This window comes from Hyperoodon ampullatus (genome assembly GCF_949752795.1).
Source record: "Hyperoodon ampullatus genome assembly, chromosome: 15".
In the NCBI taxonomy this organism is placed as follows: Eukaryota; Metazoa; Chordata; class Mammalia; order Artiodactyla; family Ziphiidae; genus Hyperoodon; species Hyperoodon ampullatus.
In genome coordinates, this window is record NC_136928.1 from 16,801,422 (window position 1) to 16,813,494 (window position 12,073).

At 47.5% G+C, this 12,073-nt stretch overlaps 1 protein-coding gene and 1 long non-coding RNA gene across 5 annotated transcripts in view; one reads left to right on the forward strand and one right to left on the reverse strand.

Moving 5' to 3' along the window:
• LOC307063996 overlaps positions 1-12,073 on the forward strand; it is a 31,761-nt gene that overhangs the window by 11,724 nt on the left and 7,964 nt on the right. For 3 of the 4 annotated variants that reach the window (XR_013811264.1, XR_013811265.1, XR_013811266.1), the window contains one exon: positions 8,736-10,408. The exons of the other annotated variant lie outside the window; for it this stretch is intronic. This is a non-coding gene — a long non-coding RNA (uncharacterized lncRNA). Of the gene's footprint in view, positions 1-8,735; positions 10,409-12,073 lie in introns of those variants that run through there. 4 annotated transcript variants of the gene reach the window in all.
• Positions 70-4,908, reverse strand: LOC307064750 (protein FAM170A-like; the record flags this gene model as incomplete). The annotated part of the gene is made up of 5 exons (XM_079721453.1): positions 70-129; positions 729-781; positions 943-1,569; positions 2,349-2,489; positions 4,839-4,908. The coding sequence occupies 5 exons, from the start codon at positions 4,906-4,908 to the stop codon at positions 70-72; spliced, it is 951 nt and encodes a 316-aa protein (XP_079577579.1).

Sequence of the window (12,073 nt, forward strand, 5' to 3'; positions counted from 1 at the left end):
TTGGAAAATGCCCTTTATTGCATGAGACGTTTCTATTGTGATATGATGTTAGACTGAGTGCCGGTCCCTTCATCCTCCTTCAGACCACGGCATTCTGTCTGCTACTATCCCGAGGGTCCTTTCTTCTCCCTGGAAGGGATAAAACAAATGAGGTAGAACAGGAAGAGACAAGAAGCACTCCAAGCTCTGCTGGCCAGGGTTACCCTCCAGCATTGCCTTAATGCTCAGAGCCACACACACCACAGTGAGCTTGGCTCCAGATCAACTACCACGCAACGAAGGTTCTGGAACATTTCCATATCTCGGGGGACCTCATTTCCACGTGACTCTCTTTTATATTCCCCTTTGTCACAGAAGGCTAGGTCCAGTGGTCAGGGTGAGATCTCGGCTCAGGCCCAAGGCTCTCAGACCTCAAAGTTCTGGTCCTGCAAGGGCCCCTGTCCTCTCTTCAGACCACTCCTGGCTCTCTCTGCCGAGAAGGAGCTGCTGGCAGTATGTCCTCTAAGAGTTGAGGTCCATCGTGCAAACCCTGAGAAAACTCCTAGGAAAAGGCTCCACCTTCTTGTTTAAGTCAACAGAGGTCAATGCCTTTGTTAGTGCTGGGTGTGTCCCATTTGATGCAACTGCAGAGCCATTAGGTCAACCAGCACATGTGTGCGGCCCCTTCCCTTAGACTCCTCTGGGCCCTCGTGACATAGGCTCAGAAGACTGCCAGCCTCAAGCCTTACCTCTTCCAAGGCCACACCGTCTCCAGGATCTTCTGTCCCATGAATCTTAGTTGCTGTGTGGAAATCAAAAGAGAGAAAAGACCCTGCCTGCGGGGTCTCTTTGGGCTGGGGCCTTCTAGCTTCTCTTCCTCGTCCTCCTCGTCCTCCTCGTCCTCCTCATCCTCCTCATCCTCCTCGTCCTCCTCGTCCTCAGAGGTGGTCTCGGGTTCCACACTGCCCTCCTCCTCAGGGGTGCTCTCGAATTCCACATTGCCCATCCACTGGGCCATGTTGAGATGAAAGACACGGCAGCTGAAGCCCTCCAGGACGCCGCCCTTCACGTGCTGCTGGAGGATCTCCAAGGTGGGGAAGACCCGGCAGCAGGCCATGCACCTGAAGCCGGTCTCCATGGTCACCATCCAGTCCGGTGTCTTGGCCCTGGGTGTCTCCTGGACTGCAGGTGACCCTGATGGGCTGCCTGGCTCTGCCCTTTCCTCATCCTCTTTCTCCTCCCCAGTGGGCTCACTGTCAGACAGGAGGCTTTCGGTGAACACATCAGAGGGGTAAGTGCCTACTGTGCACGCATCCTCAGGAAGGGTCACTTCTTCTATTGTCAGCTGCTTTTCAGGCAACTCCAAGGGTTTCTTTGTCTTCCAGGAGACAGCTACACCCTTGTTCACTTGGACCTGCATGTAGTATATTTTCATGCCCCTTTCCTCTTTGTCTGGGTGCAGATCGTTCTTACAGGGTGAAGAGGGTGAGGAGGAGACACAGTGTGATGGGGGAGCGGTCTCTCCTTCTTCCTGAACCTGGTCTAGGGGTGCTGTAGGCTGGGCAGTGTCTCGATATGATCTCCGGATTCCTGAAAAAGGAAATTAAAAACGTAATAACATGCATGGGCCATGCCGGAAGCTGAGGGAGCAGGTGTGGTAGACGAGAGAGGGACATTTGCATGACGTAGCTATGTCGTGAGCTTGGTGTCTGTTGGTCGTAGGACGGAGCGGTGTATCTGGTGTCATCTGTGGGCTTTTCATGTGCGTGGGGGGGAAACTGGAGTGGTGTCTGTATACAGGGGTGTGGAGTATGGTGTTGAGGGCTGTGGTATGTGAGCGATGCGGCTGGATGCGTGTACGACGAGGAGTGTGAGTTTGGGAATATCTGTGGTGCATTACTTGTGGAATGTGGCTGTGGTGCTTGGGGTTTCTGTGTGCACTGAGAACGGCTGTGCCTGGAGGGCGGATGTATGTGTGAGCTGTGTGCACCTGAGCTGGATGGTCCTGCTCTCAGGCTGGAGGTCTATGATGCAGAACTCTGTCCTTCTCTGGAAGCCAAGGCAAAGACAAAGCCTACATTTTCCTCTGAAGATGCTTAATCTGGTCCCTCTTCCCTCCACCTCAAGCCCAGACCTTTCCGGCCCCTGCTCCTTGACTTCCCCACCATGGTAGTACCAGGATTCACACACACCCCCAGACTCAGCTGGCATCCACGCCCTCAGAACAGCTCAGCCATCGTGCCCAGGCTCCTCCACAGAGCCCTCATCACGTCTGATGACCCTGGGTTTCCTCTCAGCTTCCCTGGGATCTGTGTGCCTCCTGCCTCACAGCCAAGCACCCCCTCACCTGAGGAGCCCCGCGCCCTTACCAGCGTAGATGAGCTTGCGCCGAGAAGAAGCACAGGAGAAGTATGTAGAGGCAGAGGAGACCTCCCCTGCCCCTGGGCTGCAGCCTTGGGCGAGCACAGTGGATCCAAGGTGAGGGGGATCCTCTTGTGACTTCGAGATTCCTGAGGGAGGAATGAAAGGCTCAGGGTGGGTTCATCAGTCCTCTGTCCAGAGGTATTTACCGAGTGTCTGGCACGTGTCAGGTGCAGTGAATACACACAGTTGAGAGTGTGGTTCCCAGTGGATACTGCAGTATTTAATTCAAATCAGTACTTACTCTGTCACTGTCTTGTTGGTAATGTAGGCCTCGGTGGTGACTGTGAGTATGTGGGAAGAGTGAGTGATGTGTATCAGTTAAGTCTGTGGTAAGTGTAGGGTTGGCATGGGGAATACGGTGCAGATGTGTCTTATCTGTGTCTGTGGCCTTTGTGTGCATGGTTTCTGTTCACAAGTCAGGAATTCTGGGACATGTAACTTTTCCTCATTACATGGTGTGGCTTGTATTTATGGTGTGTGTTCATCCATTCATTCATTCACCAAGATTCATTAAGCAGCTACTCCTGTGTATCTGGCACTCTTCCATTGTTCTAGTCTCTGGTAATGCTGCACATTCTAGTAGGGGAAGACACAGACTAAACAAAAATACAATAAATATATAATACCTGAGCTGGTGGTAAGTATATAAGGGTTGCCAGACTAAGCAAAGAAAAATACAGGGCACCCAGTTAAATTTCAGTTTCAGATAAACCCAGAATAATTTTTTAGTGTAAGTATTCCCATGCAGTATTTGGTTTTACTTATTTTTAGTGTAAGTATGGCCCATACAATATTTGGGACATACTGATACTGAAAAATTACTTGTTGTTTATCTGGAATTCAAATTGAACTGGATAGCCCATATTTTATCTGGCAACCCTGACATGGGTTAGTGAGACTGTGGTTTACTGTGGTTTGTACAAAGCGGGTCTGGCATTACTCAAGAATGTGTTATAAGTGTGGTGTGTATGACACGTGACTGGTTCTTATAGAGGTTTTTAGAGATGGCTGAAGTTAGCTGTGTTTGTGCAAGAGTTGAGATACATATATATATAGTGTGTGTGTGTCATATATATATATAGTGTGTGTGTCTATATACATATCTCATCTCCAGCGTTTGGTGTTGGAGGAGAGGATTGTGATACAGGTGGGTTGTATGAGAACGTAGTACAGAAGGGATGCATGTATATACCTCCATGTGCTGTGTGTGGTTTAATAAGGAAGTTATATGTGGGGTGTGTGATATTTTTGCTGTATCAGAGTGTACATGGGTGTATGAGTTACTGTCTCATAAAACACCCCTAACAAGAATTCTGTATACACTCTTACATACACCGAGTGTCATCTAGGTCCAGGCAGGGTGACAAGAACTTTACCACGCAGACTTTATATCTGGTAAGCACTCTACCCCCATTCATCCTGCTCTTCTCTGCACTACCACACACACACACACACACACACACACACACACACACTCACACACACACACACACACACACAGAGGAACATAGAGCAAAATATTCTGAATGGTCAGGGGCAGTCATTGCCTTCCCCAGCCTGTCCCAGGCACTGCCTGAAAATCTGCCTGCTGTCTAGAGCTCCATTCCCAGGGCCCATCCTACAGTCTCCAGGGCCCTGGGCCTGGTAGGAGCTTCTGGGCTCTAATCTGGGGCAGAGGCCTCTAGCTGGAGCTCTGGGGTGACCACCCCTCTCCCAGGGCAAGCTACTCGCCTATATTTAATGCACGCAGGCACCACGTGGCCCGTGGCTCTCAGAGCTCCCCGCAGGACCCTGAGGCCATTTGTCACCCACGCCCAAGCGGTCTCAGTCTCTGGAAAACCCTTCCCTTCCCTTGATCTCCTTTGGGAAATTCTTCCTGTTGAAGGAATAAAACCTCCTTGCTTTCAATATGACACCATCCCTAGACAAACTATCTTCTTTCGAAGTGCATTCCACTTGTCAAGATATTTTTCAACAGGGCCTTCAACTCATGGGGCTTCTCCTTCCACTTTGGTAAAAGAGGCCAAGCAACTCATGGGTCTCCCTCAGCATCCTTGCATCCTTCACATCCCCCACCTCATGACCCCAGGGAAAGATCCAAGAGAAAGAGAGAAATCGGGGACTGAGAAAAGCTGCACCTCTAGGTCTGTGCAAGCAGGATGCAGCCTGCTGTGAGTCCGACAAAGCTCCAGGCCCGGCTGCCCCAGGAGAGAGTCCTCAGACCAGCGGAGCTGACCTCCCATCTCGCAGGGGGCATCTGGCCGTTCTGTGCCGTCTCACACCACAGGGACCCTCCGGATGGATACGGCAGCATCAGTGAGACAAGGTCTCTCGCTCCCTGCTTCACAGGTGACACATTCTCAGTCCCCCGCTTCCTAGAGAAGGTTCAGTTTGGCAGAAACCCATGTGCCCCAGACAAGTTGCCCCCCACATACCTCCTCCGTTCTCGGCAGTTTCCTGGGACTCTTCATTTTCCAGATGTTTCCTCTTTTGTCGCCGTTCCATCGTCCCAACTAGAAGTCTCCCTTAGAAGATGCCTCAAGAGATGTCCAACTCCTCCTCTTCCCTACAGGTTGGCCCTTCTTGGCTCTTGGGCAATCCGTTGCAATGATTCAATACAAATAAAAATGGTCAAGTCTCCTAAATGGCTGAAAAACTTGTACCACTTAGTGAACCAGCAGTACTGCCTAGTGCTCACCAGGGCTGTTATGTTTGCAAGGTTGCCAGGCGCACATCGGAATTCTGTGACCTCAGTGATGACATCAGAGCATTCAGTGGACCTAGGTTGAGCACAGTGTCTGCAATAGCACAGGCCCCATTTTCAAGAACAATTCCTTTTTCCCAGCCGAACCTTTCCCGTGAAAGGGAAAGGTTCATACCATATCTATTATAAATTGTATCATACCATGTCTATTATAAAATTCACATTTTGATTGGGGATCTTTTAATGTCTTTTCTACAGAGATTTAATATGAATATTTTAAATGGTCTCCAGTTTCCCTGTGGATTATTGACATTTTAAACTCTGCACTTCAATTTTCCCTCAATACGTGTAATTTTGTCACGGCTATTTCTGTACTTAAAGATGAGTAACTATATAATTGATTTCTTCATTTTTTTCCCATCTCTTTCCAAGCTACTGCATTTGATTGTGTCTTATGAATGAGTGAAAAATGCTAGTCCTTGAGTCAGGTCATTGGGCCCTTTACCAAGTAACTCAACCTATCTGGGCTTCAGCTTCTGTATGTGCGATCAAGAGGCTTGGACTGGCTGACTTTTCAAATGCTGTGTTTCTTTGATTCACTCTCACTTACTGATCTGCTACTTAAGAAGAGGGTCTGTTCTCATAAAGTAACAACAGTCTTTTCCTAACCTTGGGTTGGGCGGAGTTTAACTGTTCGTACTCAGTTTGTTAGTTATATTTCCTTCTACGTATGCTTAGCTCTAAATAATTTATATGGCTCTTGTGACTATTTTTAGATCTTCTTTTTTTCTTATTTTCTTTTACAGTTTCTAATTTGTTATTGCCAGTGTTGAGGAGCCTGATTGATTTTTAAAATTTATTGATCTTGTATGTGTGTGCCTTGTTGAACCGTCTTATTAGTTCCTGCTAGTTTATCTGTGGGTTCTTTTGGGTTTCCTAGATAAATGAGCATATTAAATGTAAATAATGTGTTCTTTGGATAAAGTTTATTTTCTTTTCTTTTTTTTATTAGTTTCTGCTTTATAACAAAGTGAATCAGTTATACATATACATCTGTTCCCACATCCCTTCCCTCATCCATCTCCCTCCTTCCCACCCTCCCCATCCCACCCCTCCAGGCGGTCACAAAGAAACGATTTCTAGGGAAAAAAAAAAAAAACAGCTAGATGCATGGTGGTTCCCTGGGGGAAAGAGCTTGGGAGCATGGGTTTTGGGCATACCTGTTTCTAAGGCAGACAGTTCCATGTATGGAATGAAAAAATACAAGTTTTGAAGTTATATACAGAAATGGTATCTGAAGCTATGGGAATGAAAGAGGTTGCTTATGGTGAATGTATAGTGTGAGACAAAGCAACTACAACACTTAGGAGCTGGGCAGCGCAGGGGGAGCTGGCTAAGGGGACTGAGGAGTTGGCAGAGTTGGTGGAAAAGCAAGACAGGATAATGTCAAGATTGCCCACAAAAGTCTTTAAGGTGGAGGCAGTCAGCTGAAAGTGTAGATGAGGACTTGAAAGGTCCAGTGGATCTAGCAACATGAATGGCACTAGTGACCTTAGCAAAACCACTTTTTTCTTTAATAGGGACTTGGCTCAAATATTTACAGACTGGTTTTTCACCTCCATGAATGTCCAACAGGACATTTGATAGTGTGTTGGACGCTGAATTTGGGATGTCCTTCATTGTATGTGATGCCCCATGCATTGCAGGATGTCAAATGTCATAGCACAATCCAGTCATTGAGATGATAACAAACGCAAACGTTAATTACTCTGATTGAGAACTACTGCTGCTAAGATATCAGAGAATTGGAATCCCAAAATCCAAGCCAAGCCATAGTTTTAGCAGCACACCTGGGAATGGAAATCCACAAAGACTTCCTGGAAGGGGTGGAATGGAACAAGTTTAATCAGGACAACAGCCTCACTTAGGTGTTTATTTGTTTCATGGAAGAATTCTACAAGCAGAATCCTAAAGTGAACATTTTGCAGAGTTCTGCCGTTGTTTCTGATGAGAAACTTTCCATATAAAAATAATACAGTTCCGGAGAAATAAGGACGTTAGGAGACCTTAGATTCAACATACCTATAAAATAAGACGTATAATACATGCATTGGTATTGCATCTAATGGTGTTGTCATTGATGCCAGTCACAATAGTTATCATTTACTGAACTGTCGTGTAAGTGGCTTAGTTGTGATTACCTAGAAGCTGGTTGAGACAAGGACCCAGATGCACATGATTTTTGAGAGTGTGCTTTTTAAGGTAAGCCTGTAAGGGAGTCAGGGAAGCAGAAGGAATCATCGAAGAATGAGCACTCAGATAAATTCATGGCCTGACTCACAGGGTGCTCTGGAGGGATTATACTGCAGAGTTGTCCCACTGTCCCACTTTGAGGCAAGAGGTGGGACTATTGTAGCCCTAGGCCAGTCAGGCATTGGTTGCCGCCTCCAAGCCAAAGTCGGCAGGCTGGTGGGCAGGGAGGCAGGGTGAATCACTCTGGTGTGCCTGTGCCTGCTAGCTCCTTCATTCACACCAGCTGGAGAATGGATGATGAATTAAGGGTAAAGGGGACCTGGGTGGGGTGCTCACAGTCTTTATTACAATGCCAGACACCTAACATATATTATTTCCCTTTTATTTTGAAACAATCTCAAATTTACAGCAAAGTTGCAAGCATGGTACAAAGGGCTTTCCCTCTCCTCCCAACCATTTGAGAGTAAGTAGCTGACCTAATTCTCCATCATCCTTGAGTACTTTTTTAATGATTTACAGAATTTTATTATTTAAAAAAATTTTTTTAATTGAGATATAATTGACATATGACATTATATTAGTTCCAGGTGTGCAACATAATGATTTCATATATATTGCAAAGTGATCACTGTAAGAAGTTAACATCTATCAACACATAGTTATTTTTTTTTCCTTGTGATGAGAACTTTTAAGATATATTCACTTAGCAACTTTCAGGTATACAGTACAGTATTTTTATAGTCACCATGCTGTCCATTTACATCCCCAGGACTTACTTATCTTATAACTGAAAGTTTGTACATTTTAATCATCTTCACCCATTTTGCTCACCCTGCAAAAAGCACTTTTGGTGGAATAACAGGACAGAATCCATGTTGGAGTAGGTTGGAAAACAAATGGGAAGTGAGGAAGTGGATACTGGATGTGTAGCAACTCCACAAAGAAGCTCAACTCTGAAGGGGAGTAGACAGCATGAGAGATGGAAGATGAGATGGAGGTCGTGTTTGAGTGTCAGCAGAAGGATCGAGTGGAGAAGCTGAAGAAGTAGGAGAGGGATTAAGGATGACCACAGGATGGAAGTCTAGGAGCAGGGAGGACGGATCCATTCTTGAAATACACTTCGGTAGGAAATTAGGGGGGGAAAAATTGTACCACCTCAGATTCCAGAGAAATGGAATTTAGAAAGATGTAATATAAGCAAAGGGCAACAGAATTGCGTGGCTCTTTTTAATGATAACTTGGAAAACTCCTACTGGGACTAACTGCACGGAATCCATTCCCACCTGCATAATCCAAGAAAGACTAATTACTGAGAGTGACTTCAATCAAGAGGGTAATAGTAAATAAATAAGGAGCCACTGTGTCTTTATTGTAGCTTTATATGGAGCCCTGGTCATCGTATCGGCATCACCAAATTGTGAACACTGGAGCTTCTTACTCCAAGATGCAAGCCTTGATGGTTTCTATTCTAAGCCAAAAGAGAGATTGATTTCTGTGGAAGACTGAACCAGATGAGCACAAATTCTTTGGGCTCCTTTCATCAAGAGGTGGGGTCCATTTCTCCACCCCTTGACTCTGGGCTGCCTTTGCTGGTGCTTTGGACAACAGAATGTGGCCAAAGTGCTCCTTCCAAGGCTAGCCCTGAACGGAGGTGCCCCATCAGCCAGCCAGCACCAGCCGCCAAGGGCGTGAATAAGGCCGTCCTGGACCACCCCGCTCAGCCAGCCTGTGCTGAGTGAAGGAAGCCACGTGAGCAAGCCTTGACCATATAAATGTTAGAATAAATCGTTGTGTTAAGCCACTGGCGTTTGAGGCAGTTTGTTACGCAGCTATAGTTACCTGGAACTTTGCCTGTCGGGGGAATTTCCCATCTGGCTAAGCCACAAGAATTTTCTTGCCAGCTGCACCGAGGGACACCCCAAGTGGTAACGTTCATTGCCCTCAGTGTGTGTGTTCTCCAACCCACTTCTTCCTACCTGTTACCATCTCTGTATTGGGAATACCAGCGTTTATTCCTTTAAATGCCATTTAACTTTTAAAACCGATTTTAGTTTCGTCCCCTTCCAAGTGGAGTTGCCTGCCCTTTGGACTATGAGACGTGCAAAGCCCCGCGCAATGCCTGGATGTTCAGTAAAGAACATCCGACCCGGGCCTCCCTGGTGGCGCAGTGGTTGAGAGTCCGCCTGCCGATGCAGGGGATACGGGTTCGTGCCCCGGTCTGGGAGGATCCCATATGCCGCGGAGCGGCTGGGCCCGTGAGCCATGGCTGCTGAGCCTGCGCATCCGGAGCCTGTGCTCCGCAACGGGAGAGGCCACAACAGTGAGAGGCCCGCGTACCACAAAAAAAAAAAAAAAAAAAAAAAAAGAACATCCGACCCGACTGCTCTAGGTACCAAGCGGGCTCCTCTCCAGACTGACTCAACCCCGCTCCTACGTGTTCCCCGCTAACGCTCTGGGCTGTCACGCAGGGAACCTCCATCTGCCCTGGGGCTCTAGGACTTTCCATATTGTTGATACTATTATTCGAACGTGGGCGGCGTCCCTGCCTCTCCTCTGGTTCGGCGCCAGCTCGGCCGGTCGGAAGGGCCCTCCGGCACCCCCCGGCCCCGCCCCCGCCCCCTGGCAGCGCTTCCGGTGCCCCGCCCTCCGCGGGCCGGGGTGACGGGCGGGTCGGCTGCGTGCGCAGCGGGACGGGACTGTGGGTCGCACGCGTCCTTCCCCCACGGGCTCGTGCGCTGCTTGGCCGCGACCGGAAGCCTCAGGTGCGTGAAACCGGAGGCGGGGCAAGGCGGGGCGGGGCAGGCAGCGTGGGCCCCGAGGACAGGCAGCGGGCGGGGAGCTGAGACCCTGGGGCGGTGCGCACGGCTGGCGCTGCAGGCCCTGAAGTGTCCGGTCAGAGCTTGGGAAGACCTAGCTCCACGGTTAGGAACGGATTATCCGGAACACTGGAGGGTCAAAAAATTAGACATGTTGGGTGCCAGCCCTGTGCGCGCCCACCGAGAACCAAAAAGGCGAAATCAAACAGGCACACGGCTGTCCTGAGACTGGCTAAGTTCTGTACTAAGAGGTGGCAAGATGGCAAGATAAAACTTGGGGAGGATTTTTTGAAGGAGCTGGGCCTGCCTAGGAGGGTAGGTGGGGTCCTGTTATTTTTTGCTTTCTGTTCGATGATGGAGAAGCAGGTTTGGTAAATGCAAAGTGGTGGTAGAAGTGTCCCCCCCACCCCTGAACATGGAAATATGATTGTCCTCTGATTAAAAAACGATAAAAATAATTAAAAGGTAAGAGTAGAGATATGCTAAGTTAAAGAGACAGAATTTTATCAGGCCTTCAGGACTTGACAGTATCCTGCCAACTAAAAAAAGACTGTACATCATGCAGCTGGAGGTCTGATCTGTTTTTGAAGCATGGAGTAAAAGAGAGGTGCGCCTGACCGGATGAATCCAGGCCTCCTCTGGGAGAGACAGGGTGTCCTGGCGTTAACAGTGGGATCTCTCCGGAGCCCAGGAGCTGAGAGGCGCTTTCCTCAAGGCTCATTCCACCAGACAGTGAAGTCGTATAACTCCATCCTTTTGTCCGGATTCAGTATTCACCAAGCAAACTTACGATGAGAGGGTAGTTGGACAGGCCGATCTGAATATCCGGTTGATAGCCTATAGTTCTCTTTGTAAATTAATAAATTGGCATTTAGGTTTTCTCAGACATCCCTGTGTTCCCACTTTCTCTCACTCTGTGTGTGATTCTTTCTCGTCCTACGAGGCTCAGTGGAAATGTTACATCCTCACAGGGTCCTATTTGTTTATGTGTTCAGGTGCCTAGAACAGTTTCTGGCACATATTAGGCGCTCAGCCTAACTCCCTCGACGTTCAGTCTGCTTCTCTCTTTTTTTTTTAATTGGAGTATAGTTGCTTTACAATGTTGTGTTAGTCTGTGCTGTACAGAAAAGTGAACCCGCTATACGTATACATATATCCCCTCTTTTTTGGATTTCCTTCCCATTTAGGTCACCAAAGAGCACTGAGTAGTTCCCTGTGCTATACAGCCGGCTCTCATTAGCTGTCTGTGTTATACGTAGTCGTGTGTATATGTCAGTCCCAATCTATCCCACCCCCCCTTTACCCCTTGGTGTCCATAGGTTTGTTCTCTACGTCTCTGTTGATATTTCTGCTTTGCAGATAAGGTCATCTGTACCATTTTTCTAGATTCCACATATATACGTTAATATACGATATTTGTTTTTCTCTTTCTGACTTACTCTCAGTCTGCTTTTTTGGTCACTTTTTTGATGAAGCCTAGCCTGACAACCCTATATGAAATTGCAGCCTGGGGACTTCGCTGGCGGTTCAGTGGTTAAGGCTTGGTGCTTCCACTGCAGGGGGCATGGGTTCAATCCCTTGTAGGAGAACAAAGATCCCGCATGCCTCGTGGCCAAAATAAATGAATGAATAAATAAATAAATAAATAATAAATTAAATTAAATAGCAGCCCAGTTCCTCTCACATACACGTTTCCTACGTTCCCTTTCCTTTTTCATATGGTCCTCATCACCTTCCTGGATTTGGTTTACTGATGAATCCCAAGTGCCAAGAACAATGTCTGTTGCGTAGTAGATGCAAGCTCTCTTGAATTAATATCTTTGCTGTGTTTCACTCACACCGTATCCACAATGCCTGGATGAATACAGATATTTTGAGCACTATTAATACATTAATT